Here is a 25,225-nt window from a genome sequence, read left to right on the forward strand (position 1 = left end):
ACTGCTGCTATGCCATTTTGTTCAGGAGTAACTTTTGTGCGTTGTTAGCATTCATGTTAGAAGAGCTCACCAAAAAATATTACTGTTCAACGAATATGCATTGAGCATGTTCCAGGTACCCTGCTAATAACCGTGGATAAAATGATATGGTGATGATGATGATAATGGCGAGAATTTAATAGGCATTCCCGATACACCAAGCACAGTGCCCTGCACTTAAATACATTACCTTATGCAATCCTCAGAGTAGCCCTCTGAGGCAGGTATTATAAGCATTACCTTTGTACAGAGAAGAACATGGAGGCTCAGATAAATTGTGATGTGCCCTAGGTCACACATTGACTAATGACAAAGATGGAACTGGAACCTAGAATCATGCATTTTACCATAATGGTTCGCAAGATGAATAAGACATTGTAATTACAAGTCATCAGCAGATGACAACTCCCAGAAGCAAAAAGTGCAATTAGACAGAGGCAGGGTAGGGAGATGGGCGGTTTGGGTGAAGCTTTAAGGACTCTTTGAAGCCTGGGTAATTGTCCCATGTATGCCCGGGGCGGGCAGGCTGCAGACCCCCAGGCCAGTCAGATCCTCAGTTTGGGCTTTAGTCTCCCCGCTGCACACACACACGCACACACACACACACACACACACAGAGCTCACCTCCTGACCACTCAGCCCATGGCTGCAGCCATACCCCCTGGTGCATTCAAACCTTGACTACTTGCCTCTAAGGACTTGATTCCAACCTGTTTTTCAGCACTCAGGAAACAGAAGCCTATGTGTTTTCTCCATGGGTCTGTGAAGGGGCTTCACGTACATCTTTTCCTTCCCAGTGAGGAAAGGCATTCCAGCAGGGAGAAATCCTTCCCCCAGGAAGGGGATGAATCGGGAATGGCAGGTTCGTTCTGGACAATACCCTGCGGAATGATGGGACGTGGTGCTCAGTGAGCCCCCCAGAGTCCCGGGGAAGTGGGGCTGGGAGGCTGGAGTGTCTGCTGATACGTGCGAAGAAACAAGGGCGGGCAGGTGAAACCAAAAACAGGAAGCCTATGATGAAAAGAATCGGCAGGACACAGCCCTCAAAGCCGCGGCATGCGAGGGGCCCTTAGTACGGGGACAAGGCCTGGAAGTTACTCCTCAGGATCTAAACCATCAAGGCGCTACACACAGCCGAGGTGGGGCCCGGGTCAGCCCTGCCTACGTGGCGCTCTGACCACCATTTCCTGGCTGGAAAAAGGTGCCTCTGTGTCAGCAGGAAACAGCCGCTAGAGAGGTGCAACTAACAGGAGGGGGAAGGGTGCTTGGTAAACTGCAAAAATTCCCTACACGTGTTCGTTCACTGCTCTTCTCCCTACAAGCTTTAAGCTCGGAAATTGTAACAAGTGGCAAAGACAAAAAATTAGAAAGGCCAGTGTCAGTGTGTGGAGTGCAAAAAAAAAGAATTGTTGACTACAGGGGGTGATGTGTATTCTTAGAACAAAACTCAGCTGAACACCCCCTCAGCTGCCTGGGTCTCCTTCAGATTCCTAAGACCCCACCCTCTAGTAAAGGAGCAGTACAAGCAAATTCTTTTATCCGGTGGAAAGCACCTGTTTTATCCCTTCTTTTATTCATGCAACCAATGTTTACTGGATACTATCATGTGTCAAGTCCTGTAATAAAAAGTATGATTACAATTGTGATTAACACTATAAAAGAGATGTACATGATGCCATAAGGGCCTATACTCAGGATATCTAATATAATCACTTACATAGGGGCCTATGATTAGGACAACTGAACCAATCTGATAAAACCAGCGAAGTGTTGATAATGACACTGAGATCCGGAGGATACGCAGACATTAACTAGGTTAAGAGGGCAATAGGAGTAACCCAACCACGAGGAAAGAGCTTAAGCAAATATGCTGCAATGAGCCAGAGTGCCGTATGTATTGGTCAGCTTTGGCTGCATAACAAGTCACTCCAAAACTTAGTGGCTTAAAACAACCACTTTTTTAAACCCAGTTTTGTAGGTCAGAAATTTGGCTGGATTCAGCAAGGCACTTCCCACAGTCTAGGTCAGATTGCATCGCTGACTTGGGCTGGGGCTCACTCGTGCACCTGTGTCAGTGGCCAAGTCAGTGAGGAGCTGGCTGGCCATTGGCTGGGGCTCTTTGCTTCTTCACTTCGTGGTCTGTCATTCTCTAGCAAGCTGCCCTGGGTTTCCTTCACAAGGCAGTTAAAGGTGTCTAAAAGACAGCAAAAAGGGACAAGTTCCAAAGCTCAGGTACTTCTCATGCCGCTGCACCCACTGACAAAGGCAAGGCATGTGGCTAAGCCCAAACGGGGGAAGGGGCACTACCCAAGGGTGTGGTTATAGGGAGAGCTGAACAGATCGGGAGCAGTAACCTCATTCAGTGTGTTCCCGGAACTGAAAGAAAGCCAAAGACCAGAGCGAATGTGAAGGGGAACACGGCTCGGGTGAAGCTAGAGGTGGGCAGGAACCAGGATGTGCAGGGCCTCCAAGAGCACTCTAAGAGTTGGGTCTTTAGACCCTAGAAGCAGGCCAGCACTCTGGTTTCTGATTCCCCGCCATGCAGGCTTGTTTATCACAAATAAATCCTCTGAAGGCTGTACTGCCCTGGGTGACAGCTCTTCCAAGCTTGAGAAGCCCAGGACTTTTGGGGCTGCCTAATCCCAGGAGTTCTCTCTGTCCCAGGCCAACAAAGCTGTGAACTCCACCCCATAGACCAGCTGTTTTCATGGAATAAGAGCCGGGGAAGCTGCTCAGAGAAGCTGCTAGATTGCCAAGGATCGGAAGGAAAGCAAGCAGGACTGGTATTCCGCCAGTGTAGACAACGGGACAGCTGCACTAGCTGTTAAAATACTGAAATGCACCCAGAGGGCGGATAGAGGCCCCTGCCCTGAGTCAACCCACTCAGGAATATTTTTCCCTCCCCGGCTATCCTGGCCCCAGACCCAGCAATAAAGGGAGTAACATCTGGCGCAGAAAGAGTCACCAGGACATCAGCCGCTCCAGACACCGATCCAGCAAGCCAAACCACTTGTTAAATACTTTGAACATCACCTCCTGGCTATCAGGTGACTGGTCTCAACTAACCGAAGGGAAATGAAACTGTGAACTCACTGATGAGAGTGTTGAGGGTGATACGAATTCTGAAAACCAGAAACTGGTCATTGAATCCCCTCCTCCATCTCCATGTCTCTCCTCCCCAAAGCCAGAAACACCTGGACCCCAACAAGTTCTGCCTTCTCCCTTTCAGCATGTCCCATAATCACACTCAGACATTATTGCACTCTTTTATTTACAGAAAACACAGATAAAGCATTTCAATGTTCATTTAGCAAACTGAACCACTCTTTTTTTTTTTTCTTTTTGGCACAAAGAAATATCACAGATGGACCCCAAGATCAATCAGAAAACCATAATATTTATCAGCCATCACTGGTCCAGGGGCAGCCACAAGACTCAGACAGACAGACAGACAGCGTTGCCACAGACTGGAAGAAATAAACAAGGTCCACATTCACCTCACAGTAAAAACCTGCTCACCGACAGGCAAGGGTGGGCAGGAAGGGGCAGTTTTCTCTGCTCCATGGAGTGGGGGGCAGTGGGTATTGGGGGGCAGAAGCAGGATGGGGAGGGATAAACACCATTCATAAATTAGAGAGAGGTGGTCTTTTTGTTTTTAACCTCTTACCTTGTTGAAGTAAGACAGTGCAAAAACTACCATACCCTGACCACTCGTCCATTCAAAAAACCTCAGAAGTTGTGTGGTTGGGGTGTCTCTCCTCTCAGGCGCCCGTGTGTGTGTGCATGTGTGTGTGTGTGCACGTGCGTATGTGAATGTGTAAGTGTGGTGCTTGTAAACATTGTCACCATCCACCAGAGACACACACCGGAGTGTCTGAACGGGGTGGGGTGGGGGCTGGACCCCACTTCACCGCCCCCTCTGCCCCAGGGATTCCTGTCCAAGACATAGTGCAAATTTCGGAGACAAAGAGAGGCAGGTGGAAGTTGGGGGGCGGGGCGGACAGGGGGCAGGTAAGACACAAAAGACGGGGTGGGAGAGGGAAGGGGGAAATAAGGCAACAGTTAAAAATGGTCCATGTTATCAAAACCGACACCGTGTGCCCCCTGCCCCCGCCCAGGGAGCCCCGGTCACGAGAAAGGGCGGAAGTCCCGCTCCTCCACCAGGCTGATGGAGGGGTTCTTGAGCTCCTCCTCCGAGCTGGCCATCTTGTAGCCCAGCTGCGCCAGCACGCGCTGGCAGGCGTTCTGGGCGAAGGCCACGATGTCGTAGGAGAGGCGGAAGCGCCACTTCTCGGCCGTGGCCGCCGAGTTGCGCACCGTGCCGTACTTGTGCTTGCCCAGGGCGGGGTCTCCCCGCGTGTTGTTCTGGATCCAGCGCGCCACGTGGCTGTCCAGGGGGATGCCCAGGAACCCGTAGATCTCCTCGGTCTTCTTCATGGGGTTCCTGGCCAGGTCCTCGTAGCGCACCAGCATGTACTTGCCCTTGAGCCACGGGGGCCGCATGAGGCCGGTGGACACGGAGTTGGAGAAGTCCTCGCACACCGTGGTCAGCTGCGTCACGTCCAGGTTGTAGGGCTTCCGCCCGGTGCCGTACCAGAGCCGCCAGAGGCGGTAGGTGTCGCGGAAGGTCTCGCTGCGGGAGGCCAGGATGCCCCGGGGGTCCCGGACCAGCTGGATGACCTTGAGGTTTAGGCGGGGGTCTTCCACCAGGGCCCGCAGGTCGTTGACCTCGGGCACGCGCACCGTCTTGATGGCCACGTGGCTGCGCTCGCGGCAGGCCTCTGCGGCCACCGTGAGGTTCAAGAGGCCGCACCTGCGCACGCAGTCCCCCTCCTCCAGCACCAGGTCCCCCGAGCCCGGGGCGTCGCACACCGGCCGGGAGCACAGCACGCGGCTGGCCCCGCGGCGGAAGATCCTGTCCGTGGTGTGGTTGACAGGCGGCGGCTTGATGTAGTTCTCCAGGAAGTAGAGGTCGCAGTCGTAGAGGCTCCTCAGGAGGTCCCGGCTGGCGCCCAGCATGACCCGGCGGTCGGCGGGGCTCTTGCCCTGCGTGAAGCGGGGGATGAGCGTGTTCTGCACGTGGTAGAGAGGCTCGAACAGGTAGAAGACGTCCAGGTGCTGGTTGAAGAGCTGGCCCACGAAGGAGGAGCCGCTGCGCGTGGTGGCCAGGATAAGGATGTGGGTCTTGCGCGAGAGGTTATAGGCGAACGTGGGGCCCTCCTCGCACAGCCGCTCGGCCAGCCCGGCCTCCGCCAGGCCCGGGCAGGTGTGGAAGGACTTGGCCGTGAAGGTGCGGATGGCCGTGTACTGAATGGCGATGGAGGCCAGGGCAAGGAGGAGGACGGCCTTCCAGGAACATTGCATGGCTGGGCACCTTCATGGGGCTGCTTCTCCAGCATGTGAGGTCTGAGGGCCAAGGCGGGCAGCCGTCAGGGGGCAGCCAGGCTTGGATGCCTCCGACTGCTGCGGTGGGGGGCACCAGCTTGCTCCCTGAGAGGAGCTGGGTCTCCAGCCCTCAGGGGAGGGACCCCAGCTCCCTGGCTCGGTGCTCCCACATATACCTGAGCACTAAAGGGGCTCCTACTCTAGACTTTACCATTCTCTGGGGACTCCCCGGGGGCTATTAGGGACTGAATAAACCGATTCCCATACCCCAGGGTCTAACCTACAGAATACTGTGGGGCCTCCCATCGGGAACTGAGTACCTTAGTGGGGCCTGACCGGGCAAGACGCTAACTCCCTCAACTCCCATACCTGGGGGATGATCAGCTCCCACCTACCTCAAGCCATTCCCCTTGTCTCTGCCTATCCACCCCTGCCGGCATCTCCTGGGCCACCTGCATCTTCTTCCACTCCCACGAGCTGGCACCCACTTCCCCATGTGGTCCTCTTTCCTCCATCTTCTGCCCATCCCCAGAGGAAGAAGGGTCCATGTCAGATGCCACCCCCTGACCCAAGGCCCCGTGCAAAAAGAATCTGCACACACCTTGAGTGGGTGGGCTGCTAGAAACCTCTGGCCACCGGGCTGGGGAAGGTGGACAACAGCGTCAAGCCCTTCCTGTGCTCCCCACCCAATTTACAGATGCAGGTGACCAGCTTATTCCAGTGGAGGACTCTTGGGGGTCTTGGACTCCCTCAGAGGCAGCTGGCCCAGAGCAGACAAGGTCCAGGGGCTGCTGAGACACACCCCTTCCCAGGTCCCAGTGGCCTCCAGGATTTTCTCCTGGCCACTGATGAAGGGGGTGCTCCCCAGGTGGTGCTAGTGGTAAAGAATCCGCCTGCCAATGCAAGAGATGCAAGGTTCAATCCCTGGGTTGGGAAGATCCCCTGGAGAAGGAAATGGCAACCCACTCCAGTATTCCAGGATTCTCCAGAGAATCCCATGGACAGAGGAGCCTGGCAGGCTACACAGTCTGTGGGGTTGCAGAGTCGGACACAGCTGAGTATGCACAAGTCTACTGAGGAAGGGGTCCAGGTCATGGGGCACATGAGGGAACTGATTTAGCTGGATCGACTGCTTCCTCCAGCACCCCTCCCCCAGCCAGTCCTCGAGGGCCTCCACCCTTAGGCCCTCACCCCCTTCAGCCCACAGGGTGAGCTCGGGGACCCCCCTGTGATTCCGCAGTGGCCCCAGAGAACCCAGGCCAGGCAGAGAGAAGAAGGGTGGAAGAGAAGGGGCACCTCAAGGAACAGAGAAAGTGCGGGGAATGGGAGGGCAGGGAAAGTGGGGGTGTGCTGGGGTCCCGGGGGAGGGGCCAACCTGAGCATGTGAAAGGTGCCCCCCATGCCGAGAGAGGCCAGCTCAGCGACCCGCCCTGGGGAAGGCAAAGGCAGGGGAGGGCCCCACCAACTCACCAAAGAGAGGCTGCTCCGCGCCGGGCAGTCCGCAGCCGCCGGCTCTCCAGGCCTCGCCAGCGGTCACAGCCTGTGCGGCAGTCCCGTGGCCAGCAGACTGCAAGGAGACAGGGAGAGGTGGTGCTGAAGCGGGGCTCCCAGGGCCTCCCTCCCACCTCTTCACCCCTGTGTCGCCTGCCCCACGGACGGCTCCCCGGGGCTGGGCAACGCAAGCCCTGTCTGCTCTCCCAGATCTGCCCACTGAGACTCGGGGCTCCAGGTAACCCAGTGCCATCTCTGAGTCCCTGGGTCCCTCCCACCCCCTTCACCCACCTCTCCCACCCGCTACCCATACCCTACAAGAGAGTGATGCTCCAGTGGGCAGGGGGCTGGCAAGCCTGCATGCCCAGCTGAGAGTCAGTGCCCCATTTAAGGAACCACCCGAGAGGCACCCCTCCCAGCTACCACCCGAGACAGGTGCAGAGAAATCTACTGGACACAAACAGCCCCAGGCTGGCCACCTTAGCTCAGCGCCCAACAACGGTACCGTCAGCGTCAAAGTTATCCCAGAAAACGGGGCTGGCTGGAGCACAGTCCAGATGGGTTCTGCATTTAAAATCCGCAGCATCCTGACCCTTTGCAATTCACCTTGTTCAGTGATCTTCCCCAGTGGGGGTTAGCGGAAGTCGGGAAGAACAAGGAGCCTCACCCCAGATCTCCAGGTGGAAGCAGCGGCTCAGTGGAGGCAGCCCACCCGCTGAAGCCCGGGAGGAAGGGACAGAAAGGAAGCGAGGGTCCTCTTCCACCCACACAGAGAGAGGAGAGCGGCTACCTGAAACTCAAAGCAAAAGTGGACCAGGGAGCATCCCTGACCCTCACACTCTTTGCAAACCCTAAGTCAAAGCACCAAGGTCGCAGCGTTGTTTTGGTGAGTATCCAATGAGTATTTCCTAAGCGCTAAGCAGTTTACCTACCTTGGCTCATCAGTGCTCCACAAGAACTTTACGTGGAAGCCAGCATTGGTTCCATTTCACAGGCAAGAAAGCTGAGGCACAGAGAGGTGGAGAAACCTGCCCGAACTCACATGCCTGGCTTAACCCTCATCCAGCAGGTTCCCCAGAGCCCACACTCCTTCCCTCCAAGGAGATCTGACTTACTGTTCCTCCAGGTTACCCTTTTATGGCCTTCAGACATGCACACAATTAACGTCCCCTGCTCATTTGTGAATCAGTGTGTGAGGCACCGGACGTTAGAAGGCGACGTTCAGATGACTTCTGAGATTTAGAGCATGCTTCTTCCCTTTGCTGTCTGGTCTGGTTGAACTACGGGGCTTGTGGAGGTTGGGTGAAGGCCTGCGCCTTGTGAGTATTCTTCCCACGTTCACTATCGGGCACAATTCCCCTTGGGGGCGGGACGAGTGGGTCCTCATTTCCCAAATGAGTGCTGTCAGGTTCAGCTCACTCACCCAGCTCTGCACACCAGGGAGAGAGTCTGTTTTCCTGAGAGGCCCTGCTGGAAGGTCAGGGTCCTCATTCCCATTGTTCAGATGATGAAACTAAGGCTCAGAGACTACACCAATGGGCATGGTAAGCAAGTAAGAAGTAGGAGAGACTCGAGTCGCTCTGGATCAGACACTTGGGCCGGCGCTGTGGCTCTTCTACCGTCAGTTTAGTGGGGAAGAAACATGCTGAAGCTTAGGGATGGGCACAGAGGCTGGTGTGACGGCAGTGGGCTGGCGGCAGTCCTGGGAGTCCTGTTTTAAGTGTGAAACCCTACTTGGTACTTAGAGGAAGCAGTACTGTGTCACCAGGTGGCAGTAAATAGGGGAAAGGCACAGTCAGAGGTTCTGGGGAACCTCCCGTGTGAGCCGACAAATGCACCCATCCCACACTGCCTCACCCCGTGACAGCAGAAGACGCTTTCTCCATCAGCTGGGTTGCTTGGAGGACCCACAGAGAAGAGCTTCTCAGCTTTATATGTGACCCTCCCCCGGCCCATGCAGAGTGCAGGCCTGCCCTGCCCAAGGGCCCCAAGACAAATGTGAACATCTTTAGAGAACAGGTATGGAAAATCACCAATATTCGTGTAGAGTAATATTTTAAAATTATTCTGGAGTCCATTCTTTAGCGGCAGTGCTGTTTCATTTGGCCATATTTCCTTTGTATTTATTCACAAGCATGTTATTATCTAGCATGAGCCAGGTGCTGTTCTGAGCACTATGGGCGAAATAACACGAAGGAAAGCAAGTACTTCTGGGCACTTGTGATGTTTCTCCCAGTCATATGCTCCCTTTCCAGGCATCAGCTCATCTAGCACTCACAGTAACCCTGTGGGGTCATAGTCCCATTTTACAGATAAGGAAACTGAGGTTCTACACAGTTAGATAACTTCTCCAAGCTTAGAGCCAGGATTCCAGCCAGGCGGTATGCTCAAATCCTCCTCCCTGACCTAACTCCCTCTTCAACTACATGCAACGCCCTTTGGTCCTCACCAAGACAGGAGATGGAAGCTTGAAATGGAAGCTTTCCCTTAACTCTTAAGATTCCCATTCCAAAAACAATTCACCCAAGGTTTTCTTTAGAGATGAGCATCTTTCAAGGAGGAAACCATTTTAAGTTTCTTCCCCTCACTTCCCTGAACCACCAGCACCCCCAAATTGGAAGCTGCTGTCTTTGCCAATAAATCAGAAGGAACTGAAGCATCATTGCGATGCTATAAATCCCCTAAAAAGCAGGAATCCGATTTACAAGGTGCAACCTGGACACCCGGAGGGGAATGTGTTGAAGGCAGGCCACTCCCTGTCACCCCACCCCACCCCCAAAGAGGGCAAAGCCAGGGCATGGGAACGGGAAGATGGAGGAAGTCAGGCCCTCCTAGAAATGCCCCTGCTCTCCTGCCAGCCTGGCAGAACCGGGCCCAGGGCCCGCCAAGCGTCCTTGGTATGCTGGAAGCAACTGCCCTGGAAACCAGAGGCCCTGAGGCCCGGCCCTATTGTTCCCAGGGGAGCTCTGGCCACTGCAAGGGATATCCTCAATACCCTCATCCTCTGAGCCGGACTGTGGGCCCCAGAGCCCCTCGCTGGGGCTTCTCGAAGCCTCTGGCCTGGCCTCCCTCCACCTCTGGTGAGTCAAAATCCAAGCAAGCCTTAGACCTGGGCATCCAGAATCTAACTTCTCTTGGGAGTCACCCACTCTCCAAGGAAAGTTCAGACTTTGGAACCAGCCACCTTCAAATTAGGGTCCAGGATGGGAGGAGGAAACACCTCCACCTGGGAGAACTAGAATTCAGAGCTAAGAGCTCAAGCCATGAAACCACACCTACCTGGACCTGTCACTCAGCAGATGCACAGGCCTGTGTGACTCACTCGTTGTCTCTGAGCCTCAGTTTCCCCACTGCTAAAGTAAGTATAACCGTAGCGGTGGTCATGTGGACAGGCGTGTAATATGGTGCAGACTTGCACTTGGGACGCTGGCTCTGGCACCAGCCCTGTTAATGACCAGATTCCCCCAGTCTCCCCGGACTTCTGGTTTTCTCACCCAAGAAGTGGGGATAATTTTAACAAGGCTATTTTTTTTTTAAGACTTATTACGTCCTACAATGACTAGCGAGGAGGAAGTGCTCAGTAAGTGTTAAGTTACTTTTATCGTCATTAATGTCTCGAGTGCTTTCTGTCTCAAGGAGGTCCCTCAGCACCCATCATTCCTGACTGTGACGGTGAGGCAGACACGGTCCCTGACCGCTGTGCCCAGACCTCTGCAAGGCCAGCCTCTGCGCGGAGCCCCTGCCCTCCTGCACACTCTCCCGGCCGGCGAGCTCTCTCCGGCCGAACCGCCGCAGTGGCTTCCCTGCTGCCCTCTAGTGGCCACATCCTGCAGTGCCTCCCCTTAGCGCTGCGTCTCGGCTGGCTTCAGCATTCCTGGCTGGTTGGCTGCAGTCTAATGTGAGGACGCAGGCAGGCAGGCAGGCAGGCAGGCGGAGGCGGGGAGGCGATGTTGCAGGAGCCCCGAGGTGGGGCGATGACACGCCCACCCGGGCTGCGGGCTCGGCTCTGTGCTCCGCTCTCGTCTCACCCACACACCAAGAGGCAGGCGGCAACAGGCAGCCTCATAGCGTCTGGGGGGCCTCGGCTCCCTGGTCTCCTTCCGCTCCGGCAGGGACGGGGAAGGGACTCCGAATGTCATAGGCTGGAGCAGCCCACAGGCTCTGCATTCCCCTGGCCCTGGCCTCTTTGTGCCTCGGTTTTTCCCTAAACCCAGCCGCCCTCAAGGGCTTCCCAGGTCTGGTCATTGGAATTGTCCGATCCCAGGAAGCCCTTGTACTTCATCCTCAGGGTCAGGACCACCCTCCCTGAACGATGGGGGAACCCTCCTTCGGAAGTGGTAAGGCTCCAGTCACCTTCCAAGAGGCTACCAGGGCTGGCAGCTCTGCCCCTGTCTCAGCCCGATCCGTGGCTGCCCCGGTGAGGCCCCGGAACCAAGGGACGCTGCCCTCTGACGAGTTAACCTCTGCCTCCTGCTCTGTTTAATCCACGCAACCCAATGCTGTGGTTCTTTGTCTTTTCTGGGTCACAGACCCCCTTGGAGAGACACAATCCCTCTTCCCAGAAGATCTATTTGTGCCCACAGTTTTATACACACAATTAGAAGGCTCTTAAACCTCCTAACACCCACCCATGAGCATCCCTTCTCTTCCCTAGAGACTTAACCCTTTCATGATTAACATTCTCCCCCACCCTAGCGTTTTCTTTTTAACCAGTTCTATCAGAGAAGGCTCCACAGATGTGTTAAGTACCAAGGTGGAACCATCACCCAAGATGCATTTTTAAGTAAAAAAAAATTTTAAAATATAGGGCCAGCAAAGACATGGGCAATAGTGTGCCACCATCTCTCAGCTTTTAAAAGGGACTGTATGTGAATATATATATATATACACACACACATTTATTTGAATCTATGCATAAACAACCACAAGAACTTGCACTGAACCAGTTAACTGTGGCTGCCAGGTGGGAGGAGCTAAGAGAGGGGTGGGAGGAAGGCACAGTTTGTACTGAGTATGTTGATTCAGTTTGAGTTTATTAACTTTGGGAAACGGAGAGCAGCCACCTCATGCAAGAACTGGAGGGACAGCGGATGGCAGGGTGGGGCACTGAAACCCAGCACCAGCGTCTCACTGTGCCCCCAGGGCACTGCTGTCCCCCGGGCATTGCTGGCCGGCTCTCTCCACCGGCATTTCCAAGGCATTGGGGTTGCATTCACCATCTTTCAGCCAGAAAAACTGGGCTCAGTCTGCTCTGGCAGGGGACAGAAGTCACCTGGGGCTCCTGAGACAAGATAGGAGCTGAAAACGGGGGAGGCCTCCAAAGGGGGACCTGAGGCTTTGGGAAGAGCAGCTAAGGCCCAGTTGGGGAAATGACTCCCCTCCTGGTTTTTCTCCTTGTTCCCTTTTCCCCTACTTTTGTGAAGCCTGGGAAGACAGGAGAAGCAGAGGAAAAAAACCTGATCGTTGTATCAGATGATGCAGCTCACCAGAGTTAGGAGTCAGTATGGAGGAGCCCCAAGGCTCTGGGGTCCCAGAAACTGGAGCAAGAAGCAGAGGGAACTGGATGGGGGAAGAGATGGGGGGGCCACAGAGTTGGCAAACAGTCCTCTGGGATGGAGACTGCAGAAAGGAGATGCTTAATCCCTGTGTCTGCAGTGGCCAGTGATGATCCACCATAGATGTTTGTTTAGTTAAGTCTAGAACACATAAAATAGCAAAGTTTTTTCTTCCTAAGGAAAATAATGTGATGAAAATGAGGCAAGGGGGAAATAGGGGCATGAAAGTCTGAAAGAACGAGGAGCCAGGTCAGTGCACAACCCATGAGGTTACACAGACAGGTCGGAGTTACCTGGCAGCCAAGGAGAAAAGGGAAATACTTCATTTATGTGTTTCATAGGATCCATGAGGTGAAGATTAAAGCACCTGCTCAAGAGAGACCCAACTATTCCTGTTACTGAATCCAACACAAGATTTCCCCAGAAGGCTCTCCTCGAGAGCCCTGAGCAGGTATCACTGTTCTTAAGACCTCACACCTAGTAAGTCCAAGGACAAGTTTAGCAGTCTTGTGTCCTGGAACAACCTTCAAGGTGAGCAGGATGCCCATATGTGGTTCAGCCAGTGCAGCCTTGGGAGGAGGTGGTCTGATGGTGTCCAGACTCAGCCTCTGAGGTCTGGGTCAGCCCGGGGGTGACAGGAAGCCCCAGTGCTTCTTTCTCTTTGGGGTCATGCCCCCCCCCAATCTGAAACCCTGTGAGGTCTATGATCCTTCTCTCCAGATCCACACCAATCCAAGCATGTGTTTTGCACACAATCTCTTGAGTCCCTGGGCCTCATGGCTTATCCCCAGACCCCACGGAACCAGTACACACATCTTTCGGGCACCTCCAATGGGGGGCAAGTTCTCACAATCATGGTTCCAAAGACAAGCATCCAGAGATGACCATCCACCAACTTTTCACCATAAGCAGAGAGGCTTGGCTATCTCTCATGAGCCCTGATGTCTCCAGAGCAGGTCACTCCAATATCCACACGTTTTGACCCTGGGATATGCATGGTGCCCCAAGCCTCCTTGAGAAGTTTACCCATAGGCGTGCGAGGAGGCGGGCTGAATGGAGGCTGGACATCTTGGCTGTGGGACCAGCCAGGGCTGGGTTGACTCCTACTGCTGATGCTTTACGCTGAGCAGAGCACTTAACCTCCATAGGCCTCAGCTGTCCTTATCTATGAAATGAGAAAGACGATCACAGAGTCTTTCCAATATTTGGATTCTGAGACAGAAAGCTGATGAAGCTTAGCACAGGGCTGGGCACAGAGCAGGATTCACTAAGAACCCCGGGCATGATTTTGAGGGACTACTCTGCTTTCAAACTGTGGTGTTGCAGAAGACTCTTGAGAGTCCCTTGGACTACAAGGAGATCCAACCAGTCCATCCTAAAGGAGATCAGTTCTGAATGGTCATTGGAAGCACTGATGCTGAAGCTGAAGCTCCAATACTTTGGCCACCTGCTGCAAAGAGCCAACACATTGGAAAAAACCCAGATGCTGGGAAAGAGTGAAGGCAGGAGGAGAAGGGGACAACAGAGGATGAGATGGTTGGATGGCATCACCGACTCAATGGACATGAGTTTGAGCAAACTCTGGGAGACAGTGAAGGACAGGGAAGCCTCGCGTACTGCAGTCTGTGGGGTTGCAAAGAGTCAGACACGGCTGACACAACCCCATAGACTGTAGCCTACCAGGATCCTCAGTCCTTGCAATAGTGGCCTGGAAACATTCAAAGAAATTACAACAGTGCCACAGCCTCCTCCATGAAGCTCTCACCACCTGTGTAGGTTGGAGACCCTTATGGTTCAGACTGCAGAGGCTACCCACAGTCCTGCCGGTCAGCGGGTCCTGCCCGACCTGAGGAAAGTTTTCCCCAGCAGCGGGGAGCGTGATTGACCTCCTGCCGCACGGGCCCAGTGTGCCTGACTCCTCGCTGGGGAGGGATGAGTCAGAAGGGCCCAGTTCTCTGTCTCGGGCTGATCCTACCACAGCCTGGCCTGTGGTAGGCGGAACCCTCTGCACCCACACGGGCGGAAAGGCCCCGGTTTCCTGTCCCCCAGCCCCTCCCCAGCAGCCAGAGTCGTCATCGGAATAGTACCCAGGCCCCGCCCCCTGGATACCCCGGGGCTTTGGCCCCTCCTCCCGGCTTCAAGGATGAGAAACAGCCTAAGGGAGCTAAAGCGCAGACCTCTGCTGCCCGAGGGGCTGGAAGGAGGGGGGCATCTGTCCCTGGATCCTGGAGTCTCTAGTCTCGGGCCACCTGCGTAAGGCCCAGCTGGCCCCTGGGGATGTGGGAGGGAGGGCTGGGTGCAGGGGAAGCTCACCTGAGCTTTGGGGCTATTACATGGGATGGAGGGGGTACTGAAGGGCTGCTGAGCCGTGAAAGGCGCCAGGATTCTTGGTCTCCAGAGGAGAGGAATTCAACCTGGGCCCAGTGGCGAGGCTTGATCGCTCAGAGCTTTTGTGAAATAAAGTTTTATTAAAGTATATTCTGATATAGACATCAGAAGGGGGGCAGAAAGCGTGCCCCCCGCACCCCCCCCACCCCCACCCCCCCCACCCCCCCCCACCCCACCCCCACCCCCCCCCCACCCCCCACCCCCCCGCCGCTAGTCTTTAGCCGGATGTTATATAGCTACTAGCAGGCTGCTAATTAAAGACAGGAAATGTCTCAGAACCCAGAGACTGGCAACAGCCCCTCACCCCTCACGACAGGCATTTTGAGATCATGTTGGCACAAGGTGAGTTGTCCCGGGCCATAAAATGATTGACATGAATGTTGAAGAAAGGCAGGTTTCCAAGCAAAGACATAGTCTCATTAACATAGTTTAAGAGAACATTTGCATGAGTAAAACATACTGGTTTGTCAAGTAAAACATACCGGTTCTGAGTATTAGGCAGAACCAAGTTGAAGACAGAGTCTAGGGTAAATACATAGCTCATTAACATGGCTTAAGAAAAACATTTCCATAAGAAAAATGCATTGGTTAGCTCAAGGTTTGAGAAAAGTTAAGTTCAGGTGGAACCAGGTGTCGTCATGGCAACACTGAATTTTAAAAGAAACCTCTTTGTAAATCTGTATAGAGAAGGAAAAAAAAAAAAAAGTCTGACACTTGTAGTTTGTTTCCTCCTGCCACTCAAGAGCGAGATTTAAAAATGTCTGACACTTGCATCCCATTTCCTCCGTTTGGAGACCCCTGACCTTCCTGCCTGTCACCCTCTCAACACCCAGAGATGATCAGAGGCCTCGCTCCCTTCAAGCGGGGGCTCTCCACAGGTACTGCTGCCATCTTTCACAGACAAGGAGCATGAGGCTCAGACAAGTGAAGGAACTTGTCCAAGTATGTGCGGCTTGTCCTTGGTGGGGGCCAGGGTTCAAGCTCAGCTCCGAGGACCCCTAAGCCCTGACCCTGACCACAAAGCTTAAATCCCCAGACCACACCCAAGAGCACGGAATGGAACCAGCAGCTGGAGACTAGAGGGGACAGGCAGGGCCAAGGTGGCCGTCAGGATGCCCACACACACCAGTGCCAGCCTTGACCTCAGCGTTCACCCAGACCCAGAAGCGGGTTCACCCAACAGACACCTAGTGACCATCTCCAAGGATCAGACCCCTGCTGTGTCAGCCGGAGGAACGCGGGCTGCCTGCAGCCCTTCCTGCCTGCTTCCTGGCACACCACAAAGGCGTGGGTACCATCTCACCGCTTCCCAAGGGGTTCTCCCCTCCTCAGCTGAATGACAAAGAGAAGCCGGTCACATAGATGAGCAAAAATAATGGTGCGAGCATGCGGAGGATGCAGGGCAATGTCCCACCAGACAGGCAGTAACCAAAACACACTCTGCCCCCCACTCCGGGGCCCTAGCTCTGGTTAGACAAGTAGAGGTGGGGGAGTGGGTGGTTTCATGGCCAGCAGGGCCAGAAATGCCCAAATGCTCTGCAGCCAAGAGGACACCCAAAAATGTCTTGATTACCCCTGGCCTGGAACGGTCTGGAATGGGGCAGAGGGTTTGGGCTCAAGGCCCAGAAGGTCCCCCTGGCCCCCTAAGTGCAGAACTTACCACCAGCCCCCAGCTGGCCCCAAGGATGCCAGACAGTTCAGTCTGTCAGTTGTCTGTCTCCTGGATGAGAAGTGTTGGGGAGAGACGCTCACAGGTACCGTGACAATCAGAGGGGCACCTCTGTGTCTGCCCCTACGTCAACAGGGACCTCCCAAAAAAGACGTGACCGCAACAGCTCCGCAGAGGAGCCATCTCACAGGGGAGGGGCCGGGGCTCCCTGAGGCCGGGCGGCGTGCTGAGACGAGGCCGGGGAGGGGCCGGATGCAGGTTACAGGGTTCTGTGTGTGAGGTGCGTTCGCAGCCAAGTCCTCACCTGTCTGAGTTTCTCCCTAAAGACGTACCTTCCTTCCCTGACCCCCCCCTAAAACCCGTGGTCTGGACCACCCCAGCTATTTTCCTGACCCTGTTAAGGCACGCTTAAGAGGTCAGGAGCAACACGGCAGAGGCTGAGACCCAGACCTTGGGTCCAGGGCAGGCTTACCCTCACAGGACTTTCCCAGGCACCCAGGGAGAGGAGAGATCACCCACCTCCCTTAAATAAGATCAAGAACGAGACACTCTTAATGTTAGGGTAACGCTCTTAGTGCACTGTGCTAGGTACTCACTCCATGGCACCTTTGAAATGTCAGCACCAGACTTGTCTGTCATCTTCATCTGCCTACAGAATCCCCGAGGGAGGGCCCCAGGCCCTCTGCCCACCCACCCATCTTGGGGTGGGGGATGCCCAACTTGGGGCCCTCAGCACCCCGCAAGGATGCCGTGGGTGCTAAATGACTCATTTTCCCCAGCAGAGACCCGGAGAAGGGGAGGACTGTGCTCTGTTCTCTGTCCCAGAGGAAGAGATGAGCGTTTCCGACAATTCCCAGCCCATGGCCTTCCAGCTCTAATCAAGGAGCAAACACAAAGAGAGAATCTCTAAACATTTAGAAAACGCGGGAACTCTGTGCCCCATGCGGTACCGTGGGGATTTATAAAGAACAAATCATGCCTGACAAACTTGATCGCTTTCTTGATAGAATTACAAGACTGGGAGATGAAGGAAATGCAGGCAGGGTAATATATCTTGATTTTTAGCAAAGCATTTGATACAGCGCCTCGAGTAATCTTACAAAATTAATTCAAACAGACTTGGCCCTAAGCACTTGTCATGGGGCTGAAAGCAAGAAGGGGCAGGTCCCAAGGGTCCCAGGTGGAGGAGAAAAGCCCAGGGGGAAGGAGCAGAGGGACAGAGTCCGGGAGAGAAGGCAGGGCTGCCAAGACCCAGCTCCGTTGGGTCAGATCTTATCTAACATCTTCATTAACGATCCTGAGAGAGGGAGTAAACAGTCCGTTAATGAAATTTGCAGAGGGTATTAAATTGGAAGGTGTTGTGAACACCAATGAGGATGGCAAAGTGGTCCAGACAGACCTGGGGGAAGAACCTAGGCAGGAAACTGTCAGCATGGAGGGGGATGGGTGCCGGGGGATTCTGGGGCCACCTGGAGCTGTCAGGGAAGAGGGAAGGACATCCCCAGGGCCGGGGTGGGGGTGGGGGCAGCCAAGGCCAGCTCGAGTGATGGCTTTGACTGGCAAAACCCAAGGATCTCAGTTTTCCCATCTGTAAAACAGAAGGAAGAGCAAGCAGGTGTGGAGGATGAGCCGTAGCTCCGAGAGCTGGTACTGATGCAGGGACTGCCTTTAGGGAGCTTGGAGCGGACGCCCTCCTTATGGGAGGGAAGGAGGGGGACAGTGACCAGTGACGTGGAGAAGAGGAAGGGTTGTCTGCAGGCCAGGGAGGGGAGGGCAGCAACTGCAAGACGAGCCGGTGAGGGAGACTGGCTGGGCCATCACTGGAGCCCAGAGTGGCCTCGAGCCACTGCCCAGACACTGCCCAGAGGCGCGGGTTGCTGGGGTAAGCAGATGTGGGAAGGCGCCCGTCTCCCAGCCTGCTGGGCTAGAGCCCAGAGCCAATCCAGACTTGTAGGGCACTCTGGGCACACTTCAGCAGCAGAGGTTCTAACCTGCAGGGATGAGGAGGCCAGCATCTGTTATCTTTCTGGAGAGTTCCTGATTCCTCCTCAGTGGATCACCAGGAGATGCTTCTCCAGCCAAGTGAACCCACCTCTCTGGGATCCGGGAAGGTCACCCCGGCTCCAGTCCCCTCTCTCCATCTTCAGAGCTCCAGGGGGCCAAAACAGGATGCTGCCCGGCCATCTGGACTTGGGAGGATGTGTTCCCACAAGCCTCCCAGGCAGGTGGGGTCTGAACGGGAGCCAGAACTCCCGAACGGTGCTCAGACCCTCAGCCACCTAAACATGTGCTCTGTGGGAGGAAGAAAGGGATGGCTGGTTCCCAGCTGGGGGTGTACCGGTGGTTGCTGGGGAGGCTCCTACATGAAGCAGGAGGCCAGCCCCGCCAGATGTCAAGACCATCTTGCCGGATGCAGAGGGGTGGATCCAGGTGAATGCACCTCCGGGGGGAGTGCCCTTCCAACACCCTGAATTAGGCGCTCACTGAACACTCACTACGGCCGTGTTCTCGGTGTGTTCCCCGGGTTAATGCATTTGCCCTTCACAACAGCCCTATGAGGTGGATGAAGAGCTCTTACCTTCCCATTTCACAGAGGAGGAGACTGAGGCAAACGCTGGTGGCCATGAGCCCTAGCACCTAGTCAGAAAGCCCGTGGGAGAAGCAGAACCTGCCAAGAACCACAGAGGAAGCTGATCAGCTCCCAGGGTGAGGGGGTAACCCCAGTGGGTGGGGAGAGGCAGCCCCTCCCACAAGGACCCCCAGAGGCTTGCCCGGCCGCTCCCTGCTCCCCATGAAGGGAGTTGGTCCAACTCCTACCACACTTGTGGAGCCTGGATTTTTACTATATGTTTCCCTTCTCCCCCACCACCGCCGCGATACACCGAGTCCTCTGAGCAAGTCTGTTTCCATGGAAACCATACCGTGACTCAGGGCTTCGGGACCTTCTCTGAACCAGATTATGAATATCAAATGCTCTCTCCCCGCACCAATGCAGAGTGAGTTGGAAAAGTAAAGAGAGACCCACAGTGGGCAAGGGAGGGAGACAGGGGTGTGGGCAAGGGGAACTGCGGGGGGCCGTGGCGGGGTGGGAGGAAGGAGGTTCAAGCCTCTCCCGGCCCAGTGAGAGCGTGGCATCTGGGCCCCCTGCAGACTCAGCGGAGCACAGATGCACACCTCCTGCATGTACATGTGGCTGGTGTACTCACACCCCTGTATCAGCACCCTCAGGACACTCCTCCTCGGGAACTAGGGCCCTAGAAGAACACGTCCCCTCTAACGGGGACCTGCCCATGGCAAAGGTGGCCCCGCAGCAGGGAAGCTTGTCAGCAAGAGGAGCTTGACTTCAGATGCTGAAGAGGAACCCTCCAGCCAAAAACATGGCAATACTCAGCAAAGAGGGAAATTTGGAATTTTAAGGGGAAAATGTGCTTCCGCTTTGCGATGAGGTCGGTTGTTAACGGTGTGTGCCAGGAAGGAGGAGGGGCTGGGATTTCAAAGCTTCAGCAGGGTTGGGGGCACCATTAGCACAGATGGCCTCTCACTTCCCCACCCCACCCCATCCCCCAGCCCCAGCCCTGGCCTAGCCCCTCACCTGCCAACATCAGGACAGCAGCAGGGAAATGAAAGTTTGCAGTGCCAGGCTCCGGGCCTCCCTCAGGGGGCTAAGGCCCCTGGGCAAATCCACCCCCTCCAGGCCCCAGTAGCTCCCTGAAGATCCAGGAGGGAGGGGAGGAGAAGAGATTGGAGGCTTGATACCTCCCTGGTTAATCCAGTGTGTGAGTCATGACCGGTGAGAGCACTTGGAGAAGGAAACAGGGTCACGGTGCTGCCTCTAAGTGTCCCCGGCTGCTGTGGATGGGAGCCTGGGGACTGCCCATCTTAAGTAAGGTCTCTGCCTGTGGCAGCCAGCCCCACCTCAAGGGGTTGAGGAACCCTTGAAGCAGGTACCTGGTACCTCGGGCCCCCACCTGCGTGCCTCTTACACCTACGGCTCCTCTGGCTGGCCAGAGTAGCTACCCTCCCAGCCAGGGTCCCACCTCCCGCCCCCAACCCCAGGATTCCCCTCTGCCTCCAGTCCTTATCTACCCTCTGGACATCCACCTCCCTACCCCCTGCCTTCACCTCTCTGTCAAAAGTCTAAGCTCATTCTCTGGCGCCTGGACTCCCTAGATGCCTCCAGCTTCGGAGCAGTGTTTAAGACCATCAGGAGAAAAGCCGCACCAGAGGTGAGGAGCGGTAACCCTGGGAAGGGGCGGGCGCAGGATGGAGGTGGGGGGAGGGTACCCTGTGGCATCGCAAATCAAGCCAAGGTGCCACCTGAGGGCTACCATTAGGTCTTACCTTTTAACCCCTAGCTTCCTGGCCAGGGCCACTCTGGGTTCCCAGAGCCTGGGAGGGGCTGCTCTCCAGGAGGGGAAGAGCAGGCGGGTGGTTCTGGCTTCCGTGGGAGGTCTGCACCTTCCAGCAGACCCTGTTCCCCCCTCCCGCTCCAAGACCAGTTCATCACAGAGTGGTGGGGGCGGGTGCGGGTGCGCGGCAGAGGCTGGGGGCAGGAAGCAGAGGACAGCCCCCGTCTCCGCGTGCAGCGTGGTTTTGGAAAGTTGGTACAGACGTGGGGACCCCAGGGTCTCCAGGGGTCTCAGCAGCCCCAAGCCCGGCAGGCTATGGGACGCCGAGCCTCGGGCAGCCCCCAAGTGCGCTCCGCAGCGGAGGGGAGCGGGCGCCTCGGGGCCGCCGAGCGACTCAAGTTTGCTGCCCTCCCCGAATGGGGGCGGGGAGGGCTACGGCGATCGCGGCGCTCACCCGCCGCCGGCCCTGGAAAGCCCCATCCTGCGCCCGACAAGCTGCTGTCCTCCCCCAGCCGCGCACCGCCCGTAGCGACTGTCCCCGAGCAGAGGGGCGTCTCCCACCGCGCCCGCGCCCCTCCCGGCTGCTGCGGCGAGTGTCCGCTCCCTCCCGCCCCGGGGCCCGCCGGGCCCGGCCGGTACCTGGTCGGGGGCGCACCGGGAGCCGCTGCAGCGCCCAGCGCCGGCTCCATCCTGGGATCTGGAGTCAGGCTCGCCGGGGGCCGGCGGGCGGCGGCGGTGGCGGCGGCGGCGGCTGCATCCTCCGCCTCCCGCGCCCTCGTCTTCGGCCTCCCTCCTCCCTCCTCTTCCACCGCCTCCGCGCGCCCCTCACGGGCCCCTCTTCATGGCCCGGGGGCGCGAGCCCAGGACCTCTCGGACAGCTGAGAACGTTCTCCGGGTCGGGGTACGGGATCGGGGACCGGAGCGCGAGAACCCCGGAGGCGCCGGGCCAGGGGCCGGGAGCCGGGACCGAGAGCGCGGCAGCCCGGTGCGCCGGAGCCTCGCCGAGCGCCTGCCCGCCCTGCGTCCCGATCCCTGGGCAGCAGCGGCGGCGGCTACGGCGCCGAGCTAGCGGCGGGCGCTGCGGTCCGGGCTCCACCCCCCCAAAGCCGCCCGCCCCTCGGCTGCCGCCCGCCCCTTGCTCTTCCCCACCCCGCCGGCGCGCGCCCTCCCGCTCCCCGCGCCGCCCTGCCGGCTCCGGTTCCCCGCGCTGCTCCAGCCACCAGCCCTCGGGACACCCCCGTCCGCAGGCCGGTTCCTGTGCCAACCCATCCAAACCCGGGGGAAGCCACACCCACAACCCGGATTTTGGGAGCCCGGAGAGCCAAGGCGCAGGCTACCCATTGGCCCCGCTTTCTGTACTCACCCCCACCCCGCCCTCGGTGCGGGGGGTGGGGTGGTGGCGCTCACCGAGGGCCTTCGGCCTGAATGCCCCTCCACCTCCAGAAGTTCGCCTGCAGCCCCCAGCCTGGCCCCGGGACCCCAGAACCCAGAACAGGAACCTTTTTGTATCTTTTGGTACCAACACCCCCAGCACACACCCCTAGGTCACGCCCCTCCACCCCCTTTATTTCTCAGATGTGGAAATGAATCGTTTGCCCCTGCTCCGTTGGTACCTCTTGGGCGGGGTCCACAGGGTGTCTGGGGTCGGGGGCAGGCATTAAAGTGCATTTGCTGGCGGACCCTCTTCCAGGCCAGCCCTCCACCCCGCCCCCGCCCCCACCCGTCCTGCCAGCCAGATACTGGGGCTCCTAGATGGAAATCTGGAGCCGCTGCCTGCCTTATGTAGGGAGACCCGCGGGAAGAGCCCAGAGCCGGCAGGCAGGCTGAGCACCTCGGCCTCTCCTTCTTGGCACAAATATTGACTGAGCATCTCCCGAAGGCCACATCGTGCATGGGCACCAGGAACTCGTTAGTGACAAGACAAATGGACCCCTGGCCTCTCAGAGTGAAGTGGAGGAGAAGCAGGGCTAACAGGCAGAGAGTACCTGGGAGCAGTGGCCCCTGGGCTGGAGGGGACAGAGGGAAGCGCAGCTCTGCCACCATCTCTGTGCAGGGGCTGGCCACCATGGGACTCTGTGTCACTCCTCACCCTCTGACCAAGCAGTTATCTTCTGAGGCCAGAGAAGGCAGTCAGCTTCCATCTCCATCCATCTCTGAAACTCTGATTTCCAGTTATTGCCAGACAGGAGCCAGAGAGTCATGGGTGACTTGAAAACTTCAGGCGACCCAGGGAAGCCTCCTCACCCAACCACAGACAGTATGGTTGAGTGGTTGGCGTGGGAGCCCTTGGGCCACAGTCTGCCGAGTATGTGCATGAAGGATGCAACCTCTTTGCACCTCAGTTTCCTCCCCCAGAAGATGGAGATACCAGTCCTCACCTCTCGGGGCTGCTGTAGAACACTAGGTGATAAAATGTGTGCAAAGCACCCAGCCCTTGCCAAGTGCTTAATAACTGCACGGTGCTGTTACTGCTACTGGCAGGTTGGGGTTCAGGGTAGCCAGAAATGAACATTAAACTCAGTCACCCAGAGAAGGATGAGGCCTCTACGCTTCTCTAAGGGCCTCAGTATTCGGACCACTGAGACCTTCTCTCCGCCAGAGCCAGATGGCATGAAAGCCTCTGCCCCCCAGGGGCCACCAAGACCAAACAGTCATTTATCTCGGTCACAACTGCAAATTCCTAATTAGATAAACTCCCCCACGGCCAGTCTGGCAGTGGATCCCCATCAAGCCGTCGCGATCCGATGTTATCCACGCTCGTCTTCCAGTGGGTTCTTCAGCTGCTGCGGCCTCGGTGTGGCCCGCCCTCCTCCCGCCACAACCAGGGTGGCAGCCCCAAGCCTCCCTCTCCACCTCAAGCTGATCAGACCTGTCTCCCCACGTGCTCCCCCCCAGGGAGTGGCAGTGCCCTGGGATGCCCCGTGAGAGTGCTGACGGACTGCCGTCAGCAAGGACTTCCGTGTTTCAAAACCCCGTTCGTCCCTCTAGAAAACCAGTCTCCAAGAGCCCAGCAGTGAGCCTTTCACCCAGAGCTAATCCCTCCCCGCCGTCTGCAGCCTGACAGGAGTAGTTGGGGGTTTAGAGAGCACCTCCTCTATCTCGCCCTCTCAGATCCAGCGCCTCATTTTTCAAATTCTAGTGTGTTTCGAGTGGAGAGGAAGGAAATGTACCTCTGGCCGACATGAAAAGATTGGTGGGGTTGTAATGGAAAGACGGAGTGGAATTCGGAATTTTTTTTTTTTTTGAAGACTATTTAAACTCTAAAAAATAAGACAAAAGACCTGGTCTGGGGAACACGGGATTCTGTTTCACTTGCTGGGATCTCCCAGTTGATAGGCATGAGTGTTTTGTGAGCACCTACTGTGTGCACAGCACTGTGGCAGTCGCTACAGGGGAAGAGAGGAGGGAGAAAACAGGCCTTTGCTCAGGGAATTTGGATCCCAAGGGAGGAGCCAAAAGCAGTTGATACAAACGTGACTTGAGTGCAAAACAGGTAGCTCTGCAAGTCGGAGGAAGATGGAGCCTCGGAGGACCATTCAGGGAGGGCTTCCTGGAGGAAGAGGCCATTGAACTGAGGCTTGAGAGATGGATAGGGTGTGAAAAAGGCAAAAGAGCAGGAGAGGCTGTGAGAAGCAGCTGCGGCTCGCTGGACGGAGCTTCTTTGTGGAACAATATAGGAAGGTTAACTGTAATGACTAACATTCAAGGTCTTACCCTGTGCCGGGCACAGTACTATTTACTTGGTGTGGATTATTCCGTTTCATCCTCAGAACAACGCTGTGAGGGAGGTGTGAGCATTCCCATTTCAGAGGTGAGGAAACTGAGAGCCAAACAGGTTAAACGGCTTGCCCAGGCTTGCAGAGCTGGTGGGCAGCAGAGCCAGCGTGTGAGCAAGCAGGGTGGTTGGTTCTACCTGCTAACCATTTAGATGCCCCACCACTGCCAGCCTGACTCTAGGGAGGGCGCCTACTGGGAGGAGTGGCAGGTCGAATGGGCTGGAAAGGACGGTGCCAGGGGTTGGGGCCTTCAAAAGCCCCCAGACACAGGGGCTTCCCAAAGCAGAGCCCCCAGACCCCCGTGGGGAGCCCTGAAATGAGTGGGGCTTGGGGAAATTGGTTAAGGGATCTGGGGACTCGAGGTTTCAGCTTTTTAATATCCCTCACTGTCCAGGCGGTGGCAGTCTGTGCCGCCCACCCGGTTATTTCAGTCTGTTCTGAGAGATTGATGGCCCAGGTTCTGATTTAAGACCTGCAGCAGGGATCCTCAATTTGCCCTGTCTCACAGGGACGCTGACAAGGCAGCCAGGGCGTGGAAGATGACTCCTGACTGGCCCCGGACTTCAGGCCTGA

At 56.4% G+C, this 25,225-nt stretch overlaps 1 protein-coding gene across 10 annotated transcripts; it reads right to left on the reverse strand.

The window, feature by feature from the left end:
• Positions 1-3,291: 3,291 nt before the first annotated feature.
• Positions 3,292-22,004, reverse strand: CHST1 (carbohydrate sulfotransferase 1). Of its 10 annotated transcripts, none has more exons than XM_043910211.1 (5): positions 21,516-22,004; positions 19,106-19,195; positions 6,895-6,991; positions 6,026-6,317; positions 3,292-5,445 (listed from the first exon to the last, which is right to left on the reverse strand). In XM_043910211.1, exon 5 carries the CDS (start codon positions 5,401-5,403, stop codon positions 4,168-4,170), a length of 1,236 nt encoding a protein of 411 aa, XP_043766146.1. In that variant the 5' UTR covers positions 5,404-5,445; positions 6,026-6,317; positions 6,895-6,991; positions 19,106-19,195; positions 21,516-22,004; the 3' UTR covers positions 3,292-4,167. The 10 variants fall into 10 exon arrangements, with proteins under 10 accessions (XP_043766146.1, XP_043766114.1, XP_043766154.1 ...); XM_043910179.1 differs by lacking the exons at positions 6,026-6,317; positions 21,516-22,004 and adding exons at positions 20,120-20,235; positions 20,869-21,486; XM_043910219.1 differs by lacking the exon at positions 19,106-19,195.
• Positions 22,005-25,225: the final 3,221 nt, after the last annotated feature.

The sequence above is a fragment of the Cervus elaphus genome, chromosome 1 (genome assembly GCF_910594005.1).
Source record: "Cervus elaphus chromosome 1, mCerEla1.1, whole genome shotgun sequence".
Lineage (NCBI taxonomy): Eukaryota > Metazoa > Chordata > Mammalia > Artiodactyla > Cervidae > Cervus > Cervus elaphus.